Here is a 26,711-nt window from a genome sequence, read left to right as displayed (position 1 = left end):
AAACAAGCACAATTTTAGTATACTCACATTTGAAAGCTGGGAGCATGGCTAATTTTGTGGGAGGAGACTTGTTCAGATAGAAGTTTTAATAGACGGCAGAAAAGATTGAGGACACAATCACTACTTTTCGCTAATGTCTGAAATTCCGTGATCTGTTAAGCCATGGAATTGGTTTGTGCCCAGATTACAAGTGCTTTTGCTAAACATCCAACTGAACTCTGAAGACTGATGACAATAAGGACGATCTGTAAATACCACGCTTGATGGTTGCTGAATTTAGCAGATCTGTCAAGTTTACATTGGTTCCATCACACTCGCACATCTGTGGCTGGCGGCACCAGCACAATATAAACTTGACTGCTGGTGTTAAAAACTTTATTCTTTTCAACTTGCCTCTGCATTCTTTCCTAGGAAGTGTGCAGAGAGCTCTGGTGCCTCAGTAAGAGCAATCGATGTGTAACCAATAGCATTCCTGCTGCTGAAGGTACCCTGTGCCAAACTGGAACAATTGATAAAGGGGTAAGTACTCTTTTAAAACTCTGCTCAGAATTTTTTCACAAATGCTGCCAGAGTAAATTAAACCCCAATTCCCTAACAAAAAACAGTTGGCTGATTGATATGGTTATTAATGTATTTGCAAGACAGAGCTTTTTGTTAAGATTTGTACCTAGATTGACGTTGCTTAATTTTACTTGATCTCAGTTGAAGTACTGATGGTGCTAATGCTTGAACTTCTCATAGCAAGTTACAGTTAATAAGATGCATGGAAATGTTTGGAGATTGAACCCAACTAACGCAGGAACATAAGATACATGAGTGCAATTTTGTTAGCCCTTATGTTTCCAGGAAACTTTAAAACTGGTAGGACAAGGATTATAGAGTGACCTCAGGCAACTGTTTCCACTGGTTTTTATGCGCACAATTGTACAGGTATACGTGTAATGTGACAGTCTCTACATGCCAATTTTTATGCCACACCAGATTCAATCTTGAATAAAGCTGATAGTGAAAGTAATCGAGATTGTTTTAAAGTTTTGACATATCTTGATGTAAAAGCAGAGCCAAGACGACAGGTCAACCTTATCTCTTAACATTTAAGTCGTGCAAACTGTCTGTCTCAAAACTGAATTTTCCCTTATATGGAGTCGGAGAGGTTTGGGTTGTTCCCTTTCTCTTTCAGTAACAATGTAGCAAGGTGAAATGAGCAGGAAACAAAAGCAATATCAGATCAGGCCAAGTTTTAATTGAATCAAGCCAAGCCAGCAATTTCAGGCTGTATTTTTATCCTGATTCTGTCACTTTAATTCCTACTTGCTTTTTGAGTTATAAGGACCTCTCTAAGGTGTAGTGCTGTGTTTCATTGGATATATAGTGTTATTGTAAATTTAACAGCTGTCTGGCTAGCAACTGTCTTTTTGAAAATGATTCAAGTTACTGCACCATTACTGATGATGTCCTCATACAAAGGGCTGAATTTTACTGGCCCCTCGATGCCGCGGGTCCATTGAAGTCAAATAAAATTAAAATCGTACCTTTTGGTTACCATTTGTGGAACAAGCCTGGCTCCTGCTTTACTCAGTGCTCACCAATTTTGAAGAGGCGTCTTTAAACGGGCGTAAGACTCCCAATAGTTTATCCAAAGGGCTTAACCCCTGTTTAAGTTAGCTGCCCAGAATGCCTGAATAACATCTAAGCTAACATGGCATCAGAAGTATTTCAGGCATCCTTGGGGCACAGGACATAGCCCTGTAAAATTGATAATTTTTGATCTTGTTTTACATCTGAAAAATGGGCAAAATAGGGTCCAATTTCTAGGCCATAGAGAGTGCAATTCCAGCTGCTGATATTTGTGAAAAAAGCAGGCATAAATAATGCATAAGCAGTACTATGTGTTTTTGTAAAATTATTGCGATGGGATGAGTATCACTCCCTGATATAATCAAAGTTTAAATCTTACAAATCAGTTATATGAGTCTGGTATCTGTTGTGTGTACTTCCACTGTCAAGAAAATGAACCCAAAACAATCCAAAGATGCCTCAACAAACACTGCAAATATTATTTAAAAAATAAAGTCAGCATGTGTTTCAAGTGTGAGAAATGTTAGGTTGAGAATTGAACAAAGTCTACAGAAATATGCACAAAATGGCAGGGCATAGTGTATCCATGTCCCAGTCTAATTTCTGGCCTAAAATAAAAATAGAAAATGATGGAAACACTCAGCAGGTCTGCCAGTTCGGTGGAGAGAGAAACAGAGTTAATTTTTCAGGTATGTGACCTTTCATCAGAACTGATGAATTTCTGGCCATTTGGCTTTCCTGGATTTATGGTTGGATTGTGCTGGGAGGACCACAGATACTTGTCACCTTGTTGTTTATTTTAGAACCTGTATGGTACACATCTGATGTCAGGCCAGATCACAATCTGTTCTAAGTTATCCTTAGCTTTGTGTGAAACTTGTAAATGTTGATGTTCAGAGAGACTTGGATGTACTTGTACAAGGAACATAGAAGGTTGGCATGCAGGTACAGCAAGCAATTGGGGAGGCAAATGGCATGTTGGCCTTTATCACAAGGGGATTGGAGTACAAGAATAAAGAGTGCTTGCTATAATTGTACAGGGCTTTGGTGAGACCACACCTGGAATACTGTGTGCAGTTTTGGTCTCCATATTTAAGGAAGAGTATACTTGTTTATGATCAGGTGAGGAGGGGTTGAAGACTCCCCTCTTTTCCCTCTCCCTGTTTGACCACTACAGATTTATTTCTTTTTCAAGTGGATATACTGGCCAATTCAGTGAGTGTTTAACTTGTTTATGCGCTGTGATCATAAAAAGAGCCAATGGGATAGGTTTTCGCGAGTTTAACAAAGAACGATGTTAACTTTATTGTACTTAAACCAATCTAAGTAAAATAAAATTTGCTCCAACTTTCACACAGACACACACAAACAAATAGGTTACAGAGTGGGGGAAGGATAGATTGGTCGAATTAGAGTCCGGAGCAATAAAAGGGTTATATAGTCTGTGGAGGTTGGTGACTCGCTTGGCTTCAGGCTGAATTCGGTGGTCCTGAGGCTTCCGGTTTGAAGAGGTGGACACTGATTCAGTGATTCTCCAGGAGACAGAAATGTGACTGAATTCCTTTGAGAGAGATCTCTGTCTGTTCTTTCCAGAAAGTTCTTTAAACTGTGTAGCTGAAGGAGGTTTCCATTAAACCACTAAACCAATCTGCAGCAGGAAATATGCCTCGGTGCTCACGGTCAGCAGAGTTCGTAGCTTGCCAAGTTTGAGTGGTTTGTCTCCATCAGTTTAATATTCAGGTTTCCAGTCGGTGGATTAAAAAAAATCACCGTTCCACCTAGCACGTTTTCGTGACACTTGCATTGGAGGTACAGCGTAGGTTCACTAAATTGGTCCTGGGGATGAGCGTTTTGTCCTATGATGAGAGACTGAGTAAATTGGCTCTAAATTCCCTGGCTTTTAGAAGAATGAGAGGTGATCTCATTGAAACATACAAGATTCTGAAGGGGCTTGACAGGCTGGACACTGAGAGGTTGTTTCCCCTGGCTGATGAATCTAGAACATGGGGGCACAGTCTCAGGATAAGGGGCCAATCATTTAGGATTGAGATGAGCAGAAATTTCTTCATTCAAAGGGTTGTGAATCTTTGTAATTCTTTACCCCAGAAGGTTGTCGACACTCCATCGATGAATATATTTAAGGCTGGGATAGATAGCTTTTTGGTCTCTCAGGGAATCAAGGGATCTGGGGAGTGGGCAGAAAAGTGGAGTTGAAGCCTACATTCAGCCATGATCATATTGAATGGTGGAGCAAGCACGACGGGCCATATGGTCTACTGCTCCTACTTTTTCTGTTCTTATGTAGTATGACAGTAGATGCCTCCTTAACTACTTTACAGGGCTAGGCCTGAGCTTCCTACATGGTTACTCAAACCTGTTGTAAATATTTACTCATGACCACAATGTTGAGGATTTTATAGAATTTTCATGATTTTTGTTAGATTTCCTCCATGTACATTTGACCAAAAGTGCAGGAACAATAGCATGAAAAGCATGAAATTCGGCACATGGGAGGTTATTTTCTATTGAATTATAAATTGTGATTTCTAAGGATATTTTTGAATTTTCTTATGAAAATTGCCCACTGAGTATGGATGGTGCTTCAGTGGTCATTGTTTTATAAAAGGAGAATAAAAATATTGATAAGTCATGCAGTGAATTTAAGAGTGAAATTAAAGAATTGAGCAATTTTCATTATCTATTTGACTTTCCAGCAGTCTGTTGCTCAAGTGTGCAGGCTGAACTGTCTTTTTAATGTCTACACAGGAGATTCTCTGTTGTTCAATTGTTTACATCCATTTGACACCAATTACTGCAGCAATAGGAATGTAAATAATCCGTCCCAGGAAACCCACAAGCAACTTCCTCTGTTGCCCACTTTTTAAAAGGTAAACAGTGGCATAACTCACTTCCAGGAAATGCTATGCCATAATTTAGGCTGATACTTCAACAGCATTGAGGCGAGGCCGTAAATCAGGGTCCCATATGCCATGTAGATATAAAATATCCTGTGGCACAATTCAAGGAAAAGCAGGGGCTTATCCTGGTGTCCTGGCAAGTACTCTTCCCTCAAACAGAAGCAACATGCGATAGACAGCTAAGTGATCCCACAACGAACGGATTAGATCAATGCTCTGCAGTCCTGCCACATCCAGTTGTGAATGGTTGTTTACAATTAAACAACGGCGAGGAGGCTCCAAAAACATCCCCATGCTCTAGGATGGGGCAGCCCAGCACATCATTGCAAAAGACAAGGCTGAAGCATTTGCATCCATCTTCAACTGGGAGTGCCAAATGGATTATCCATCTCGGCCTCCTTCTGTAGTCCCCAGCATCACAGATGCCAGTCTTCAGCCAATTCGATTCTCTCCACATGATATCAAGAAATGGCTGGATACTGCAAAGGCTATGGGCCCTGACAACATTCTGGCTGTAATACTAAAGACTTGAACTCCAGAACTAGCCACACCCCTAGCCAAGCTGTTCCAGTACGACCACAACACTGGCATCTACCTGATAATGTGCAAAATTGCCCAGGTATGCCCTGTCCACAAAAAGCAGGACAAATTCAATCTGGCCAATTACTACCCCATCAGCCTACTCTCAATCATCAGCAAATGATGAAAGGTGTCATTGACAGTGCTATTAATAGTCTGCTCATCAAAGCTCACTTTAGGTTATGCCAGGGCCACTCAGCTCTTGACCTCATTACAGCCTTGGTCCAAATATGGATAAAAAAGCTGAATTCAAGAGGTGAAGTTAGAGTAACTGCCCTTGACATCAATGCAGCATTTGACTGAGTGTGGGATCAAGAAGCCCTAGGGACATTGAAGTCGATGGGAATAAGAGGGAAAACTCTCCATTGGTAGGAGTCATACCTAGCACAAAGCAGGATGGTTGTGGTTGTTGGAGGCCAATCATCTCAGGCCCAGGACATTGCTACACGAGTTCTTTAGGGTAATGTCCTAGGCCCAACCATCTTTGGTTGCTTTATCAATGACCTTCCCTCCATCATAAGGTCAAAGGTGTGGATGTTCGTTGATGATTGCACAATGTTCAGTACCATTCGCAACATCCTCAGATACTCAGATACTGAAGCAGTCCGTGTCCATATACAGGAAGATGTGGACAACATTCGCGGCACACAAGTATCAGGCAATGGCCATCTCCAACAAGAGAGAATCTAACCATCTCCCCTTGACATTCAACGGCATTACCATTGCTGAATCCCCCACTATCAACATCTTGGGGGGGTTACCACTGACCAGAAACTTAACTGGACCAGCTATATAAATACTGTGGCTATAAGAGCAGATCAGAGGCTGGGAATTCTGTGGCAAAGAACTCACCTCCTGACTCTCCAAAGCCTGTCCACCATCTGCAAGGCACAAGTCAGGAGTGTGATGGAATACTCTCCACTTGCCTGGATGGGTCCAGCTCCAATAACACTCAAAACGCTCATCACCATCCAGTACAAAGCAGTCTGCTTGATTGACACCCCATTCACCAACTTCAACATTCACTCCCTCCACCAGCGGTGCACAGTGGCAACAGTATGTGCCATCTACAAGATGCCATGCAGCAGTTTGCCAAGGCTCCTTCAACAGCACCTTCCAAGCCCATGACCTCTACCACCTAGAATGACAATGTCAACAGAAGCTTGGGAACACCACCACCTGCAGACTCCCCTCCAAACCACACACCATCCTGACTTGGAAATATATTGCCATTACTTCATTGTCGCTGGGTCAAAATTATGGAACTCCCTTCCTAACAGCACTGTGGGTGTACCTACACCAGATGGACTGCAGCGTTTCAAGAAGGTGGCTCATCACTACCTCCTCAAGGGCAGTTATGGATGGGCAACAAATCCTTGCCCTGCCAGAGATGTTCACAACCCATGAAAGAATAAAACAAAAACACCATCAATAACAATTTAACTAGTTATTTGTTATTTGCTGTTCTTTGAGAACTTGCTGCTTGCCACATTTGCTTACAATTGCCACAGTTTTATCCTAACCTGCCTGAAAAGAACAGGACACGTTTGGATTGGACCCTCGATTTACTCCTCACTCAGTTTTCAGCACCGTTGGAGTACAGGTATTGTAAAAATGGGCGTTGGACCTGAATGTGCCCTGTTCTCACCGGGTTCGTGACTTTCCATCAGAAGTAATTGAGTGGTTATGAATTACTTGATATAGCTTGACGGCGTGGTGAAGTGCTATAGAAGTCCAAGTTTTTGCTTCCTCTTCAACAAGATTCTGTAAACAATAACTCCTGTGTAACTTCCTGTAGGATGAATGGTGTGTCATGCAGGCCCCCACCTGCCAAGAATGAGGCACATTAATTTTGCCATATGAACATTAAATTTCAAATTGTTGCTGGGAAGAAGAGAAGGCTTGTGACAAGGGGTTGCCAGGCCCCTGGCTGGAAAGACATTTTTGCATGTTAACAGACAGTGTACGGGATCAAAGGAGCTACCACCTGCTCTAATACAATCCACAAACAGACATGGTCAAACCAGTTAGTCACATGACTAACCTGCTTGGCAGTCTGGGGTTTTTTCTGAATTGGACAGTTTAAATTGAGAGTCTGCAGAAAGCAGAATGGTCCTGGACTGAAGCAGACCTCCTGTGTCCTGTCTGCTCCCATCTCTTTCTCACGGAACTCCAAAAACCCACTGAAGATACATGAACTCCAAGAGAGAAAAGTCTCCTACAGTGAACAAGGTTTAAGAAGAATACTGGGCTCCAGTGAAAAGCATGATCTACCTACCATCAAAGATTCTACAGTGAGCTTGAAGAACCATAACAAAAACTCTTCAGATATTGCCTCAAACTTTTCCACTTTGTTTTTATCTGCTCTTTCTGTCTCTATTTGCATGTGTGTATCGCGTATGCATGCTAGCATGGGGTGTGTCGTGTATCCATAGGTGTCAACCGAATTACGGTCTAAGTTTAATACATTTCAATCTTTCTTCTTTAAACCTAAGAAAACCTGTGTGTGTGTGCCAGTTTTTTTGCCTTATAATTGGAAAGCGGTGAACAAGGATTCACCAAGGGGGAGCTAAAAACACTGAGTATAAAAATAAAACCCTGTTACAGTAAGACCACATGAAGGCTGAAAGGAAACCCTAGACCCCTTTCTCACCTGCTGAAATTCGGGTTCTAACGTCCAGAATTGACCTGCTAATGAGAAAAATTGGAAATAGGAAGCCAAATTCATCCCAATCAAAAAAGAGCAAGTGTTCAATACAGGTTTTCTTGTGGTTGTGTGTGCTTGAATACTAACATGTCTGCGACTGAAGCTAGTAGCTCCCCAAGCCAGGGTGAAGTAACTTTGGATAAGTTAAAAGTACTGTCTATGGAGGAGTTGAGGAAAATAGCTGAGCAGTGTGAGATGACTGTACATGGCAAGGCTAGGAAATCTGAACTCCGAAGACTAGTGGCCAACCATTTTTCCCTTGAATCTTAAGAAGCAGAAACAGGATGAGAAGCAGTCTTCGACAGGGTATTGTTAGCAAAGATACAATTGGAACAAAGGAAACTTGAATTTGAGGAAAGAGAGAGGGAGAAAGAAAGAGTCTTCCAAAAGGAACGTGAAGAAAAAGAAAGGCAGGAGAGAGAGGGAGAGAAAGAATATTCCAGAAAGAATGTGAAGAAAGAGAGTTGAAGTGGTTTGAGTTAACTAGGGGGTGAAAGCATAGTCAATATGGAGGAGCATAATTCAGGGCTGGGAACAAAATTATTAAAACTAGCTCATCTAATCTCAAAATTCAATGAGGAAGATGTGGAGGTATTTTTGTGTCTTTTGAGAAACTGGTAAGGCAGCTAAAATGGCCAGCTGAGACATGGCCTTTTTAAATTCAAAGCAAGCTAACTGGAAAAGCCCATAAGGTTTATTCCCTGTTGCCATATCAGAGTTCATCCAATTATGAACTGACCAAAAATGCTATCCTTGGGGCATATGAATTAGTACCCAAAGCCTATCGCCAAAAGTTTAGAACCCTCAAGAAGCAAGCTAATCAAACTTGTTTGGCGTTTTACAGAAGTAAGCAGCTGGCTTTTGACCAGTGGCTGACGGCTCTTAAAGTACAGCTCAGCTATGAGAATCTCAGAGACGTAATTCTTTTGGAGGAATTTAAACACTCTCTCCCACTCTCCATAAAGACCCATGTAGAGGAGCAGTGGGTTCAGAGGGCCCGCAAAGCTGCCGTTCTGGCTGATGAGTTTGCTTTAATTTATGAGTCAGTTTCCCAGGGGAGAACCTTTCCTAGTCACCCCCACAAATCCGAAACCCATCCCCTGAAGTCAAAAGCCTTTGCATGACTCAGCAAAGCACTGAAAGAAAGTTCAGGATAGAGCAACCCACTGCTGACTGTCTTGGAAAAAATTCCACTTAAGGGCTAATTAAATCTAACTCCCCTCTTGCCCCCCCCCCCCCCTCCTTGGCAGACCTCAACAGGAACATGGCAATGGGCAAACTGAAGAAAAACTTCCCCAAAGAACCACATGGTTACTGGGATGTCAAAAAGAGGAAACTAAAGCAGCACTGGCACCAAGAAAAGACAGTTTTAATAAGCTTTAAGAATTATGAATGAATGGGAATGAATGAGAGAAATGCATTTTTTTTTCTGTACCTTATATATATTTTCTCAACCTTTTTTAATGAAATGCACCTTTCTGAAATCGCATTTCATTCCCCTGGGTGTGGAGGTATCATGCAGGCCCCCACCTGCCAAGAATGAGGCACATTACTTTCGCCACATGGACATTAAATTTCAAATTGTTGCTGGAAAGAAGAGAAGGCCTGTGACAAGGGCTTGCCGGGCTCCTGGTTGAAAAGACATTTTTGCATATTAACAGACAGTGTTTGGGAGCAAACGAGCTATTCCCTGCTCCAATACAATCCACAAACAGAGACAGTTAGTCACATGACTAACCTGCTTGGCAGTCTGGGTTTTTTTTCTGAATTGGACAGTTTAAATTGAGAGTCTGCAGAAAGCAGAATGGTCCTGGACTGAAGCAGACCTCCTGTGTCCTGTCTGCTCCCATCTCTTTCTCACGGAACTCCAAAAACCCACTGAAGACACATGAACTCCAAGAGAGAAAAGTCTCCTACAGTGAACAAGGTTTAAGAAGAATACTGGGCCCCAACGAAAAGCAAGATCTATCTACAATCAAGGACTCTACTGTGAGCTCGAAAAACCACAACAAAAACTCTTCAGATATTGCCTCAAACTTTTCCACTTTATTTTTCTTCTGCTCTTTTCTGTCTCTATTTGCATGTGTGTATCGCGTATGCATGCTAGCATGGGTACATCGTGTATCCATAGGTGTCAACCAAATTAGAGTTTAAGTTTAATAAATTTCAACTTTTCTTCTTTAAACCTAAGAAAGTCTGTTTGTGCCAGTTTCTTTGTTATAATTGGAAAGCGGTGAACAAGGATTCACCAAGGGGAAGCTAAAAACAGTGTGTTTAAAAATAAAACCCTGTTACAGTAAGACTAAGTGAAGGCTGAAAGGAAACCCTAGACCCCTTTCTCACCTGGTCATAACAGGTGCTTTAAGATTTGATTAATGTATTTTTACAGAGAGCTATTCAGAGTCGCTTGACCAGGAGAATTCACTGTAAAACTAAAACCACAGACAGTTTCAGAATCACTATAGTCATATTTCTTAAATTACAGTACTGACTATGGGCTGAACTCCTTAACTCCCAAAAATAGATGAGTTGGGGGTCATGTTAGAGGTTAAAATGCAAAGATCTGTAACAGGCAACAAGCTTGCCCACTTCCGATTTTAACAGAAGCGGATGAGCTTGTGAGAAGCAGGCCAGTTATTTAAATATTGTAATGTAGTTGCCTGACTTCATTTTAACAGTCATTCTGTTTTCAATTCATTTCGGCTGGGAAACCCAGCTGCTGCAAGGAGGTGAGAAGGGCTGAATCCATAAGGTAAGTGCCTTTACATAAGAACATAAGAAATTGGAGCTGGCGTAGGCCATTCTGCCCTTCAAGCCTGCTCCACCAATTGGTGGGTGGTGCAGTGGCTGGCACTGCAGCCTCATAGCTCCAGGGACCCGGGTTCAATTCTGGGTACTGCCTGTGCGGAGTTTGCAAATTCTCCTTGTGACCGCGTGGGTTTTCGCCGGGTGCTCTGGTTTCCTCCCACCACCAAAGACTTGCAGGTGATAGGTAAATTGGCCATTGTAAATTGCCCCTAGTGTAGGTAGGTGGTAGGGAATGTGGGCTTACTGTAGGGTTAGTATAAATGGGTGGTTCTTGGTCGGCACAGACTTGGTGGGCCGAAGGGCCTGTTTCAGCGCTGTATCACTAAATAAAATAAAAATAAATCAATAAGATCATGGCTGATCTTTAATCTCATTTCCAGTTAGCCTCCTTTAATTGGCCTCAAATTAGGCTGTTAATGAGGCTGATCGGCTACCCATCGCATGCAGGCGGTTAGCCCTGCTGCCCCCCGATCCCACCTCTGCAAAAATGGCCCTGAGGTGGGATGGAACTGGAGAACTGGCACGCCTGCTGGCGGGGCTAGTTTTAGCCTCTGCCCGTTTCCCATCCCGGCCACTGGAATCAAACCCTATAGCAATCAGTACAAGATACACTTCACTAATCTTTTTACTGATGGCTTTACCTAATGTTCAAATGGAGAATCCAGAATCCTATGGAGTCCACAGAGAAATTGGATTTTTCTATATGTTCACTTAGAGTCATTAAGGTACAGAAGGCAGCCATTTGACCCATTGAGTCCATGCTGGCTCTCTGTAGAGCAATCCAGTCAGTCCCTTTCCTCCGCTGTATTCCCGTAGCTCAGCAAGTTTATTTCCCTCAAGTGCCTACTGATTTCCTTCTGAAATCATTGAATGTCTCCACTTCCACCACCCTCGTAGGCAACAAGTTCCAGGTCATTATCACTCACTGTATAAAAAAAGTTATTTTTTCATTCTTTCATGGGTTGTGACCATCACTGGCAAGGCCAGCATTTGTTGCCCATCCCTAATTGCCCTTGAGAAGGTTGTGATGATCCACCTGTTAGGCCATTTCAGAGGGCAGTTAAGAGTCAACCACATTGCTGTGGGTCTGGAGTCACATGTAGGCCAGACCAGGTAAGGACAGAAGATTTCCTTCCCTAAAGGACATTAGTGAACCAGATGGGTTTTTACAACAATCGACATTGGTTTCATGGTCATCATAACATCCCTGCTTTTGTACTCAATAGTTGTATTTATGAAGCCGATGATCCCATACGCTTTGCTGACCACTCTCTCAATATATTCTGTCACCTTCAAAGATCTATGCACATGCACCTCCAGGTCCCTCTGTCACTGCACATTCTTTAGAACCATGCCAGTAAGTCTAGATGGCCTCTTCCCATCCCTTCTGCCAAAGCGCATCACCTCACACTTTGCTGTATTAAATTCCATTTGCCACTTGTCTGCCCATTCTGCTAGCCTATCTATTAGATTAGATTAGAGATACAGCACTGAAACAGGCCCTTCGGCCCACCGAGCCTGTGCCGACCATCAACCACCCATTTATACTAATCCTACACTAATCCCATATTCCTACCAAACATCCCCACCTGTCCCTATATTTCCCTACCACCTACCTATACTAGTGACAATTTATAATGGCCAATTTACCTATCAACCTGCATGTCTTTTGGCTTGTGGGAGGAAACCGGAGCACCCAGAGAAAACCCACGCAGACACAGGGAGAACTTGCAAACTCCACACAGGCAGTACCCGGAATCGAACCCGGGTCCCTGGAGCTGTGAGGCTGCGGTGCTAACCACTGCGCCACTGTGCCGCCCTTTTTTTTTCTTTTTTTTCAACTTCCAATCCTTTATTCTTTTGACTTTTGTAAAATGATCAAAATAATATATTTATCAACTACAATTTCAAGAAAATGATCTTATTGCATTGTGCTACTCCAATAATTTACTTTATACATACAGAAAGAAAATAATAGCAACCACAGACATTTTGAAGAACATCTCAAGTGATATCAAGGCTAAGATTAGTGTTTTCACAGTCAAATAGAACGGACCTTGCTGAAAATTAAGGTCTGCACCACACAGCTTACATCTATTTCATTTTACACTTGCCAAGATGGCGTGCAGCAATTATTTGACGATTAACACAAAACATGTTCTAAAGCTTTTTTTTGTTAAAATATCCTTGCATCAGGCTTCTCTTTCTTTGATTATCAGTGGCCCTACATTGTCTCCAGTTTCTTCATTGTGTTTGGTGTGGGAACCATCACACATTGGGAACTGTTTAGATCGCCAACATCTACAATACACAGCTTTATCTCCCAGGTCTTCAATATCGAATGCATGCACTACTTTAGGGGTATCCTTCTGGATGTCTAGGTTAACCAATGACTTATGGCAGTTGTCTCTGGAGTATAAAGTTCTGTAGGCTAGGTAACCAACAGCAGCTGCTCCTGTTGCAGCTGATTTGTATCATCCTCATTGTTTGCCAGTCCTCCAAATTTTAAAATTGTACTCTGTATTCCAATATCCAAGTCATTTATTTATATATATAAATACACAGTGTTCCTAGCATTGACCCTTGAGGAACATTGCTGTCTACCATCTTCCAGTCTGAAAAAATAACCATTTATGATGACTCACTATTTTCTTTCCTTACGCCAGTTTTTTTATCCAAGCTGTCACTGACCCTCCTATTCCATGAGCCTCAATCTTGTTTAACCAGACTTTTATGTAGTACCTTGTTAAATGCTTTCTTAAAATCTAAGTAGACAATATCCATTCCATTTCCTTCATTTACCTTCTCTGTTACTTCATCAAAAAATTCTAATTAAATTAGTCAAGCACGATCTGCCTTTAACAAATCCATGCTGGCTATCCTTAATGAGCTCAAACCTCTCCAAGCACCTGTTGATTTTTTCCCTGATTATTGTTTCTAAAACCTTATGCACCATTCACGTTAAACTGACTGGCTTGTAGTTACTTGAACTGTCCTCACACCCTTTCTTGAATCTTCACATCTCCAATCCCTTGGCACCTCCACTGTATCTAGGGAAGACAGGAAAATTATGGTAAGTCCTTCCATTATCTCCAACCCCACTTCCTTTAGCAAGCTTGGATGCAAGTCATTAGACCAGGCATCTTATCCACTCTAAGCATAGTCAGTCTTTTCAGTACCTCCTGCCTCTTCACTTTCACCCAATCAATTATCTCTACCATCTTTGCTTCTACTGATATTTTATCAACATCCTCTTCCTTAGTAAATGCTGATACAAAGTACTCATTAAGTATTCTAGCCTTGCCTTACGTCTCTATATTACCCTCTTTGCCTCGAATAGGTCCCATCCCACTCTGATTACCCACTTACTATTTACATGTGGATAGAAGATTTTTGGCTTCCCTTTTATGTTGACTGCCATTCTATTCTCATATTCTCTCTTTGCCAGTCTTATTTTCCTCTTCACTTCCCCTCTCAACATATTGTATTTGGCCTGGTTCTTACTTGAAGAATTCATCTGACATGCATCACGCATCCCTCTTTTTTTGTTTTATTATTTTCTCTATCTCCCTCATCATCCAAGGAGGCCTGGCTTTGGCTCCCCTTTTCACCCCTTTTGGAATGTACCTAGCCTGGGGTGGCACAGTGGCGCAGTGGTTAGCACCGCAGCCTCACAGCTCCAGTGACCCAGGTTCGGTTCTGGGTACTGCCTGTGGGGAGTTTGCAAGTTCTCCCTGTGACCGTGTGGGTTTGCTCCAGTTTCCTCCCACCACCAAAGACTTGCAGGTTGATAGGTAAATAGACCATTGTAAGTTGTCCCTAGTGTAGGTAGGTGGTAGGGAATATGGGATTAATGTAGGGGGGGGATGTGGTAGGGATTCTAAAGGGGGAGGGTGAACAGCCAGTTGTCATTGTGCACATAGGCACTAATGATATAGGCAAAAAACGGGATGAGGTTCTACAAGCAGAGTTTAGGGAGTTAGGAGCCAAGTTAAAAAGTAGGACCTCAGAGGTAGTAATCTCAGGATTACTACCAGTGCCACGTGATAGTCAGAGTAAAAATGAAAGAATAGTCAGGATGAATGCGTGGCTTGAGAGATGGTGCAGGAAGGAGGGGTTCAGATTTTTGGGACATTGGGACCGGTTCTGGGGGAGGTGGGACTATTACAAATTGGACGGTCTACACCTGGGCCGGACTGGAACCAATGTCCTTGGAGGTGCTTTTGCTAACGCTGTTGGGGAGGGTTTAAACTAATGTGGCAGGGGGATGGGAACCAATTGAGGTCAGTTGACAGTAAGGAGGTAGTAACAAAAGCCTGTAAGGAACTAGATAATGAAGTCAGTGTGACTAAGGGGAAGAGCAGGCAGGGAGCAGATGATGAATATAAAGGGACTGGTGGTCTGAGGTGCATTTGTTTTAATGCAAGAAGTGTAGTAGGTAAGGCAGATGAACTTAGGGCTTGGATTAGTACCTGGGAGTATGATGTTATTGCTATTACTGAGACTTGGTTGAGGGAAGGGCATGATTGGCAACTAAATATCCCAGGATATCGATGCTTCAGGCGGGATAGAGAGGGAGGTAAAAGGGGTGGAGGAGTTGCATTACTGGTCAAAGAGGATATCACAGCTGTGCTGAAGGAGGGCACTATGGAGGACTCGAGCAGTGAGGCAATATGGACAGAACTCAGAAATAGGAAGGGTGCGGTAACAATGTTGGGGCTGTACTACAGGCCTCCCAACAGCGAGCGTGAGATAGAGGTACAAATATGTAAACAGATTATGGAAAGATGTAGGAGCAACAGGGTGGTGGTGATAGGAGATTTTAATTTTCCCAGCATTGACTGGGATTCGCTTAGTGTTAGAGGTCCAGATGGAGCAGAATTTGTAAGGAGCATCCAGGAGGGTTTTCTAGAGCAGTATGTAAATAGTCCAACTCGGGAAGGGGCCATACTGGACCTGGTGTTGGGGAATGAGCCCGGCCAGGTTGTTGAAGTTTCAGTAGGGGACTACTTTGGGAATAGTGATCACAATTCCGTAAGCTTTAAAATACTCATGGACAAAGACGAGAGTGGTCCTAAAGGAAGAGTGCTAAATTGGGGGAAGGCCAACTATACCAAAATTCGGCAGGAGCTGGGAAATGTAGATTGGGAGCAGCTGTTTGAAGGTAAATCCACATGTGATATGTGGGAGGCTTTTAAAGAGAGGTTGATTAGCGTGCAGGAGAGACATGTTCCTGTGAAAATGAGGGATAGAAATGGCAAGATTAGGGAACCATGGATGACAGGTGAAATTGTGAGACTAGCTAAGAGGAAAAAGGAAGCATACATAAGGTCTAGGCGGCTGATGAAAGACGAAGCTTTGAAAGAATATCGGGAATGTAGGACCAATCTGAAACGAGGAATTAAGAGGGCTAAAAGGGGTCATGAAATATCTTTAGCAAACAGGGTTAAGGAAAATCCCAAAGCCTTTTATTCATATATAAGGAGAAAGAGGGTAACTAGAGAAAGGATTGGCCCACTAAAGGACAAAGGAGGAATGTTATGCTTGGACTCAGAGAAAATGGGTGAGATTCTAAACGAGTACTTTGCATCGGTATTCACCGAGGAGAGGGACATGACGGATGTTGAGGTTAGGAACAGATGTTTGATTACTCTAGGTCAAGTCGGCATAAGGAGGGAGGAAGTGTTGGGTATTCTAAAGGGCATTAAGGTGGACAAGTCCCCAGGTCCGGATGGGATCTATCCCAGGTTACTGAGGGAAGCGAGAGAGGAAATAGCTGGGGCCTTAACAGATATCTTTGCAGCATCCTTAAACACGGGTGAGGTCCCGGAGGACTGGAGAATTGCTAATGTTGTCCCCTTGTTTAAGAAGGGTAGCAGGGATAATCCAGGTAATTATAGACCGGTGAGCCTGACGTCAGTGCTAGGGAAGCTGCTGGAGAAGATACTGAGGGATAGGATCTATTCCCATTTGGAAGAAAATGGGCTCATCAGTGATAGGCAACATGGTTTTGTGCAGGGAAGGTCATGTCTTACCAACTTAATAGAATTCTTTGAGGAAGTGACAAAGTTGATTGATGAGGGAAGGGCTGTCGATGTCATATACATGGACTTCAGTAAGGCGTTTGATAAGGTTCCCCATGGCAGGCTGATGGAGAAAGTGAAGGCGCTTGGGGTCCAAGGTGTACTAGCGAGATGGATAAAGAACTGGCTGGGCAACAGGAGACAGAGAGTAGCAGTAGAAGGGAGTTTCTCAAAATGGAGACGTGTGACCAGTGGTGTTCCACAGGGATCCGTGCTGGGACCACTGTTGTTTGTGATATACATTAATGATTTGGAGGAAAGTATAGGTGGACTGATTAGAAAGTTTGCAGACGACACTAAGATTGGTGGAGTAGCAGATAGTGAAGGGGACTGTCAGAGAATACAGCAGAATATAGATAGATTGGAGAGTTGGGCAGAGAAATGGCAGATGGAGTTCAATCAGGGCAAATGCGAGGTGATGCATTTTGGAAGATCCAATTCAAGAGTGAACTATACAGTAAATGGAAAAGTCCTGGGGAAAATTGATGTTCAGAGAGATTTGGGTGTTCAGGTCCACTGTTCCCTGAAGGTGGCAACGCAGGTAAATAGAGTGGTCAAGAAGGCATACGGCATGCTTTCCTTCATCGGACGGGGCATTGAGTACAAGAGTTGGCAGGTCATGTTACAGTTGTATAGGACTTTGGTTCGGCCACATTTGGAATACTGCGTACAGTTCTGGTCGCCACATTATCAAAAGGATGTGGATGCTTTGGAGAGGGTGCAGAGGAGGTTCACCAGGATGTTGCCTGGTATGGAGGGCGCTAGCTATGAAGAGAGGTTGAGTAGATTAGGATTATTTTCATTAGAAAGACGGAGGTTGAGGGGGGACCTGATTGAGTTGTACAAAATCATGAGAGGTATAGACAGGGTGGATAGCAAGAGGCTTTTTCCCAGAGTGGGGGTTTCAATTACTAGAGGACACGAGTTCAAAGTGAAAGGGGAAAAGTTTAGGGGGGATATGCGTGGAAAGTTCTTTACGCAGAGGGTGGTGGGCACCTGGAACGCATTGCCAGCGGAGGTGGTAGATGCGGGCACGATGGAGTCTTTTAAGATGTATCTAGACAGATACATGAATGGGCAGGAAGAAAAGAGATACAGAACCTTAGAAAATAGGCGACATGTTTAGAGAGAGGATCTGGATCGGCGCAGGCTTGGAGGGCCGAAGGGCCTGTTCCTGTGCTGTAATTATCTTTGTTCTTTGTTCTTTATTAATGTAGGATTAGTATAAATGGGTGGTTGATGGTCAGCACAGACTTAGTGGGCCGAAGGGCCTGTTTCAGTGCTGTATCTCTCTCTCTAGCCTGTACCTGAAACATCTCCTCCTTAAAGATCACCCATTATTTCATTACAGATTTTCTTGTCAGTCTTTGGTTCACCTTGGCTAGATCCCTTCTCATCCTATTGATATTAGCCCTCTTCCAATTTAGAAGTTTTACTTTAGATTGTTTCTTGATTTTCTCCATTACAAGTCTAAACCATATGATACAATGATCACACTTACCTAAGTGCTCCCCCACAGACAATTGGTCCACTTGGACCACCTCATTCCCTAGCATCAGATCCAGCAATGCCTCCTTCCTAGTTGGAACAAGAAGGTACTAGTCATGGAATTTCTCCTGATGACATTTCAGAAATTCCTCTCCCTTCTTTGCCTTTATTGTAATATTATCCCACTCGATATTTGGGTAATTAAAGTCCCCCAACATCACCACTCTTACATATCTCTGTGATTTCCCTGCAGATTTGCTACTCCATCTCTCTTCGCCTATTTGAAGGCTTATAGAATACCCCCAGTTGCGTGACTGTTATGGTCAAGTGAGGAGAGGTCGAAGGGCTTCCCTCTTTTCCCTCTCCTTGTTTGACCACAACAGATTTAATTCTTTAATTAAGTGGGTGTACTGGCCAATTCAGTAGGTGTTTGATTTCTTACTTGCTGTGATGATAACAAGAAACAATCGGACAGTCTTTCTTACGTTAACAAAGAAAGGGGTTAACTTTATTGCACCTAAACTGAAAAATAATAAAGAATGCATCAGCTTTCACTCTCATATACACACTCGGCGTTTCCATCCACAAAAATAGGTTACAGAGTGGCGAAAGGTAGATCGGTTGAGTTAGAGTCCATAAAAAAGGTAGACAGTCTGTGGAGTTAGGTGATTCAGCTCGCTTCTAGCTGAATTCAGTGATCCTGAAGTTTTCAGTTTAAAGAGGTAGATGACTGGTTCAGTGAGTCTCTTGGAGATAGTGATGTGGATGATTTCCTCCAATGGCATTTCTGATTGTAGCCGGAGTATGCAAAGGTGGTCAGTCAATAAGCAGGAATTGAAAGCTTTCAAGCTGGAATGGCAAGAGAGGGATCCCCATTTAGGGTCTGCTCATGTCAGAGTCCAGTTGCTTCTCCTCTGCTGCAGAGAAAACACCAGCTTAAAACCAGAGATGGTGAGGGGTTTGTCTTATGACAATTACTCAGTCATTGAAACATAGCAGTTAGCAGTACTTCTCTGCTTGCTGAGAGAGCAGGTAGTTCTTTTAAACCTCCTGGGTCTTGGTTCTTGCTTGGGACTGAGCATACATTTCGTCTCTCTCCTCACATAAGGAGGGCACATAAGATTAGTGAAATGAATACGTGGCTCAAAGACTAGTGTGGGAGAAGTGGGTTTCAGTTCGTGAGGCACTGGTACCAGTAGTGTGGAAAGTTGGGGCTGTACCATTGGGAAGGTCTGCACCTGAACCGTGCCGGGACCCAGTATTCTAGCAAGCCAGATAACTAGGGAAGTAGAGAGGGATTTAAGCTAAACGGGGGTGCGGGGTGGGGGGGGGGTGGTGAAGGATTAAGCTTGGGTAGATGTAACAAATCAAGGGGTAGAGTCAAGGCAGGAGAGCAGAATAGTAATACGGGAAATGAAGGTCAGAAAATGGCAGGAAGGGACGGAGAGATAAAAACCAAAGAACACACCAACTATCAAAACTAGATGTTACAAAGATAACAAAAAGACAAAACTAAAGGCTCTGTATCTAAATGCACGTAGCATTCGTAACAAAGTAGATGAGCTGATAGCACACATTGAAGTAAATAAATATGATCTGATAGCCATTACGGAGATGTGGCTGCAGGATGACAAGGATTGGGTCCTGAATATTGAGGGATATGTGACATTCAAGAAGAATCGGAAACTAGGTAAAGGTGGAGGGGTAGCACTGTTATTCAAGGATGGCATTAGTGCAATAGATAGAGATAACATTGGTTCAGGAGATCAGGATGTAGAACCAGTTTGGGTGGAGATGAGAAATAGTAGGGGAAAGAAGTCACTAGTGGGAGTGGTCTGCAGGCCCCCTAACAGTAATCACAATGTAGGACAAAGTATACAAGAAGAAATATTGGGTGCTTGTGATAAAGGGACGGCAATAATCATGGGTGATTTTAATCTACATATAAACTGGAAACATGAGATTGGCAAGAGAAGCCTGGATGAGGAGTTCATTGAATGCTTTTGAGATCGTTTCTTAGAGCAGCATGTTCTGGAGCCGATCAGAGAGCAGATTATATTAGACGAGGTATTGTGTAATGTAACAGGATTAATTAATGAACTTAGAGTAAAGGCACCTCTAAGTAGCAGCGACCATAATATGATTGAATTTTACATCCAGTTTGAAAGAGAGAAGAGTGGGTCTAATACTAGTATTGTAAACTTAAATAAGGGCAACTATGTGGACATGAAAGCTGAGCTAGCTGAAGTGAACTGGGTTACTAGGCTGGAGAGCAATCAATAGAGAAGCAGTGGCAGACATTTAAGGGGATATTTCAGAATACTCACAATAAGTATATTCTAACTATAAAGAAAAATTCTAAGGGGAGGACCCACCATCCATGGTTAACTAAAGCAGTTAAGGAAAGCTTCAAACTTAAGGAAAAAGCATATAATTGCACAAAGATGAGTGGCAGGTCAGATGATTGGTCAGAATATAAAGAATGGCAGAGAATGACTAAACGATTAATCAGGAGAAAGAAATTAGAGTCTGAGAGGAAGCTAGCTAGAAATGTGAAAATGGATAGCAAAAGAGTTTCTACAGGTATTTAAACAGGAAAAGAGTAAGTAAAGTTAGTGTTGGTCCTCTAGAGAGTGAGAATGGGGAGTTAATAGTAGACAATAAGGAAATGGCAGATGAAATGAACAAATATTTTGCTTCTGTCTTCACTATAGGGGATACAAAAAACATTCCAGTAATAGCTGTTAATCAGGAGGTGGAAGGAAGAGAGGAACTTGGTGAAATTACAATCACCAGGCAAGTGGTACTGAGCAAACTGATGGAGCTGCGGGCTGACAAGTCCCAGGGTCCTGATGTACTTCATTCTAGGGTCTTAAAAGAGGTGGCCAATGAGGTAGTAGTTGCGTTGGTGTTAAATTTTCAAACTTCACTGGATTCTGGAAAGTTCCATCAGACTGGAAAGTAGCAAATATAACTACTCTATTCAAGAAGGAGGGAAGGCAGAAAACAGGTAACTGTAGGCCAGTTAGCTTGATATTTGTCGTGGGGGTGGTGTTAGAATCAACCATTAGGAGGTTATAGCTGGGCACTTAGAAAAACTCAAGGTAATCAGGAATATTCAGCATGGTTTTGTGAAAGGGAAATCATGTTTAACCAATTTATTGGAGTTCTTTGAAGGAGTAACATGCGCTGTGGATAAAGGGGAGCCCATTGATATACTGTACTTGGACTTCCAGAAGGCATTTGACAAGATGCCACATAAAAGGTTATTGCGCAAAGTAGGAGCTCATGGTGTAGTGGGTAACGTATTAGCATGGATAGAAGATTGGCTGGCTTGCAGAAAACAGAGAGTATGCATAAATAAGTCCTTTTCTGATTGGCAGGATGTGACAAGTGGAGTCCCGCAGGGGCCTCAACTTTTACAATTTATATCAATGACTTAGATGAGGGGAGCGATGGCTTGATAGCTAAATTTGCAGATGACACAAGGATAGGTAGGAAAGTATGTTGTGAAGAGCACATAAGGAGTTTGCAGACCGATAAAGATAGGCTGAGTGAGTGGGCAAAAATCTGGCAAATGGAGTATAATGTGAGAAAATGTGAAGTTGTTCACTTTGGCAGGAAGAACTCTGAGGTGCAGAGGGTTCTAGGTGTTCTAGTGCATGAGTCACAAAAGTTAGTATGCAGGTACAGCAAGTAATAAAGAAGGCTAATGGAATGCTATCCTTTATTACGAGAGGAATTGAAAATTAAAGTAAGATGTTATGCTTCAGTAAGACAGGGCAATGTGAGACCACATCTCAAATACTGTGCAGTTTTGGTCTCCTTATTTATGGATGCATTGGAGGCAGTTCAGAGGAGGTTTACTAGATTGATACCTGAATGAGCAGGTTGTCTTATGAAAAAAGGTTGGACAGACTAGGCTTGTTTTCACCAGAGTTTAGAAGAGTGAGGAGAGACTTGATTGAAGTATATAAAATCCTGAATGGTTTTGACAAGGTGAATGTGGAAAGGATGTTTCCTCTTGTGGGTGAGTCCAGAACTAGGGGGAACTATTTTAAAATTAGGGGTCACCCTTTTAGGACAGAGATGAGGAGAAATTTTTTCTCTCAGAAGGTTGTGCGACTTTGGAACTCTATTTTTAAGGCGCAGTTAGATAGATTCTTGTTAGGCAAAGGAATCAAAGGTTATCGGGGATAGATGGGAATGCGGAATTCGAAACACAAACAGATCAGCCATGATCTTATTGAATGGCGGAGCAGGCTCGAGGGGCCAAATGGCCTACTTCTCTTAATTCGTATGTTCTCACACACCTTTGCAATGTAGGATACAGTAAAGCAAACTAGGTGATCATCTTAAGCTGAAAGGATGACTTTTAAAAATATATTTAAAAAAATATATAAATTCAGATCTCCAGTCAGTGGACCAAAGAAAATTACCATTCAATGTAACAGTGGTCAGACCCCTTTTGCTTCTCAACTCTACCAAAAGGATTTTGTCTTCGCCCCCTCAAGGATATTCAATTTTTGCAACACTACAATGTCTTCCCTGTTCAGTACTGCCACCCCGCATCCATTTTTTCCTCCCTTATCTTTTCTGAACACTTCGTATCCTCAAATATCTAGCACCTAGTCCTCATTTAAGCCATGTTTCCATTATTGCCACTACATCATATTCCCACATGGCTATTTGTGCTTGTAGCTCACCAACCTTATTCACCACAATGTGTGCCTTTACATATATGCATTTTAAACCTGTCTTTGTATTCCTAGAAGTCCTTCTTAGTCTTTTTTCTTTCTTTTGGGCCTCCTTATCTCGAGAGACAATGGATACGCGCCTGGAGGTGGTCTGCTCCTATCTAATATTGTACTATGCCCTTCTCTAGTACTATCTAACACTCTCACTTTGTGCACCTTATTCCTCTTTTCTACTTCTATATGCTGGTGCCCAGAGAAGATAAATGGGCACTCATCGGGCTGAATTTTATGTGCCCCACTGAGATGGGTTCGGGGGGGCCCATAGAATTGTGATGGGAGGCAGGGGACGGAGGGCCCAATGCCTCCCCATCGCAATGCAGTTTTGTTGGTGGCAGCCTTCCCACCCAGAGGCCAATTGAGGTCCTTAGTGGCTTATTAATGGATTTAACAAGTGGCAGGGGTGGGGGGGAACTCCACCACACATGGAGATTGCCCAGTAAAACAAGGTGACCTCCCTGCCGGCTTGGGGAGCGTGGGGTAGCCCTCCTCTGTGGGAGATGGCAGGATCCCCAAAGACACATTGTACAGCGAGCTCGCCACTGGTATCAGACCCACCGGCCGTCCATGTCTCCGCTATAAAGACGTCTGCAAACGCGACATGAAATCGTGTGACATTGATCACAAGTCGTGGGAGTCAGTTGCCAGCATTCGCCAGAGCTGGCGGGCAGCCATAAAGACAGGGCTAAATTGTGGCGAGTCGAAGAGACTTAGTAGTTGGCAGGAAGAAAGACAGAGGCGCAAGGGGAGAGCCAACTGTGCAACAGCCCCGACAAACAAATTTCTCTGCAGCACCTGTGGAAGAGCCTGTCACTCCAGAATTGGCCTTTATAGCCACTCCAGGCACTGCTTCACAAACCACTGACCACCTCCAGGCGCGTATCCATTGTCTTTCGAGATAAGGAGGCCCAAAGAAGGAGGCAGTTCAGAGGAGGTTTACTAGATTGATACCTGAATGAGCAGGTTGTCTTATGAAAAAAGGTTGGACAGACTAGGCTTGTTTTCACCGGAGTTTAGAAGAGTGAGGAGAGACTTGATTGAAGTATATAAAATCCTGAATGGTTTTGACAAGGTGAATGTGGAAAGGATGTTTCCTCTTGTGGGTGAGTCCAGAACTAGGGGGCACTATTTAAAATTAGGGGTCACCCTTTTAGGACAGAGATGAGGAGAAATTTTTTCTCTCAGAAGGTTGTGCGACTTTGGAACTCTATTTTTAAGGCGGAGTTAGATAGATTCTTGTTAGGCAAAGGAATCAAAGGTTATCAGGGATAGATGGGAATGCGGAATTCGAAACACAAACAGATCAGCCATGATCTTATTGAATGGCGGAGCAGGCTCGAGGGGCCGAATGGCCTACTTCTCTTAATTCGTATGTTCTCACACACCTTTGCAATGTAGGATACAGTAAAGCAAACTAGGTGATCATCTTAAGCTGAAAGGATGACTTTTAAAAATATATTTAAAAAAATATATAAATTCAGATCTCCAGTCAGTGGACCAAAGAAAATTACCATTCAATGTAACAGTGGTCAGACCCCTTTTGCTTCTCAACTCTACCAAAAGGATTTTGTCTTAGCCCCCTCAAGGATATTCAATTTTTGCAACACTACAATGTCTTCCCTGTTCAGTACTGCCACCCCGCATCCATTTTTCCCTCCCTTATCTTTTCTGAACACTTCGTATCCTCAAATATCTAGCACCTAGTCCTCATTTAAGCCATGTTTCCATTATTGCCACTACATCATATTCCCACATGGCTATTTGTGCTTGTAGCTCACCAACCTTATTCACCACAATGTGTGCCTTTACATATATGCATTTTAAACCTGTCTTTGTATTCCTAGAAGTCCTTCTTAGTCTGCTCCTATCTAATATTGTACTATGCCCTTCTCTAGTACTATCTAACACTCTCACTTTGTGCACCTTATTCCTCTTTTCTACTTCTATATGCTGGTGCCCAGAGAAGATAAATGGGCACTCATCGGGCTGAATTTTATGTGCCCCACTGAGACGGGTTCGGGGGGGCTCATAGAATTGTGATGGGAGGCAGGGGACGGAGGGCCCAATGCCTCCCCATCGCAATGCAGTTTTGTTGGTGGCAGCCTTCCCACCCAGAGGCCAATTGAGGTCCTTAGTGGCTTATTAATGGATTTAACAAGTGGCAGGGGTGGGGGGGAACTCCACCACACTTGGAGATTGCCCAGTAAAACAAGGTGACCTCCCTACCGGCTTGGGGAGCGTGGGGTAGCCCTCCTCTGTGGGCAATCTTTGGCCCATGGAGGGCCCCTGCTGGGAAAAAGTCTACCCTGTAAACCCTCCTCCCCCTGCACTGAACTCCCACTCTCCCTGCCGGTCTCACCCCAGTGACCCCACCTCACTTACCTTCGGCCCAGGCTCCAGCACTGGGCCTGGGTCCAAGGCCTCCTGCAGTACTGGCAATGGCCACCGCTTCCAGTAGCGCTGTCAATACTGCTGAGCTGCTGGCCCTGTGATTGGCCAGCAGCTCTTAGAGATGGGATCCCCCTCTTTAAGGGAATGGGGATCCTGGGGCCAGGCTGTTAATTGGCCCAGTGCCATAGAATCACTCTGGAGTGGAGGACTCCAGCTGGCCGAGGCAGGATTCCCCTTGCCTTTTTGGCCGAAGTCAGGAGCCCCACCGAGGACACAAAATTCAGCCCATTATGTTCATTTGACAGTTATAATATTGAGTCTGATACTTCTAAAATGATATTTACATTCCATGGCAGTTTGATAACACAGCACTGTCGTATCTGCAAATGTCTTGGTGATGCACCCAGCACAAACTGGCAGCAATGTGTAATTTTACAAATAACATGTTGGAGAGCAGAAATGACAATGAATGAGTGGGGTATTGAACAAGAAGTTCACACAGGAATACTGTAACATCAGAGACTTTCCATCAGTTATAATTGCTCTTTGCAAAGGCCGTTGTGTGCAAACACACACACACATTGCACATATAACAGTTGAGTGTGGTGAGTACACGTCAATATGGTCCCATTCTAGTTTAGTACCTTAAGGGAGAAATGCTATCTTCGGGCACGTCACCTTGAAAATGGTTAACCACTAAAGACGGAGTGGAGGGGAATTGAATTCATTATTTAAGAAGAAAACTGCATAAAAACAAGCACTTTTCGCAAGGAACAAACTGAGGAACTCCATGCAGAGAAAGAAGTTGAATCTATTCATTACACAAAGCAAAAAGGTATGGCACTTTATTATTAGTTATACATCTTTTGAAGATTTTTGATGTATATATAATTTTCTCACATTTTTAAAAAGTAAGACATTTTGAAAATAACTAAATGTAACATGGTCTATTATTTATATATCTCTTTTCTCTTGGACACATTTGATGACCATTCCCTTTCTCTCTACCCTGTGATCTGGTAGCCTGATTAGAAGCACTAGCACTTGAAAAATTCCCAAATAACGTAATTGTAGACATGTGGCTGAAGGGAGCTAGTGAGCGTGACCCCCTAACTGAGGTCACTGGCTTATCTCTGTCCCTCCACATACCCTCCCCAACCTCCCTGTGCTACTGTAACCTTCTACAATAAGCTTTCTAACCTCCCTCAGGTCCTTAACTATCTAACTTCTCTGTTGTTTATCTATCATTATGTAGTGGGAAGAATAGAAAAGCAGAATATTATTTAAAGGGAGAGAGACTGCAGAATGCTGACATACAGAGGGATATAGTTGTCCTCGTACATGAATCACAACATGTTTGCATTGAGGTACAGCAAGTAATTAGGAAGGCATATGGAATGGTGGC

At 43.0% G+C, this 26,711-nt stretch overlaps 1 protein-coding gene across 1 annotated transcript in view; it reads left to right on the top strand.

Annotated features, from left to right (window-relative positions):
* adamts6 (ADAM metallopeptidase with thrombospondin type 1 motif, 6) overlaps positions 1–26,711 on the top strand; it is a 362,517-nt gene that overhangs the window by 220,600 nt on the left and 115,206 nt on the right. Inside the window, exon 12 of the mRNA XM_068034178.1 lies at positions 412–519. Coding sequence (XP_067890279.1) covers positions 412–519 — 108 coding nt within the window. The remainder of the gene's footprint in view (positions 1–411; positions 520–26,711) is intronic.

This window comes from Heterodontus francisci, chromosome 1 (genome assembly GCF_036365525.1).
Source record: "Heterodontus francisci isolate sHetFra1 chromosome 1, sHetFra1.hap1, whole genome shotgun sequence".
Taxonomy (NCBI): domain Eukaryota; kingdom Metazoa; phylum Chordata; class Chondrichthyes; order Heterodontiformes; family Heterodontidae; genus Heterodontus; species Heterodontus francisci.
The sequence above is the reverse complement of the archived record's forward strand: the minus strand, read 5'-3'. Positions and strand labels throughout refer to the sequence as shown.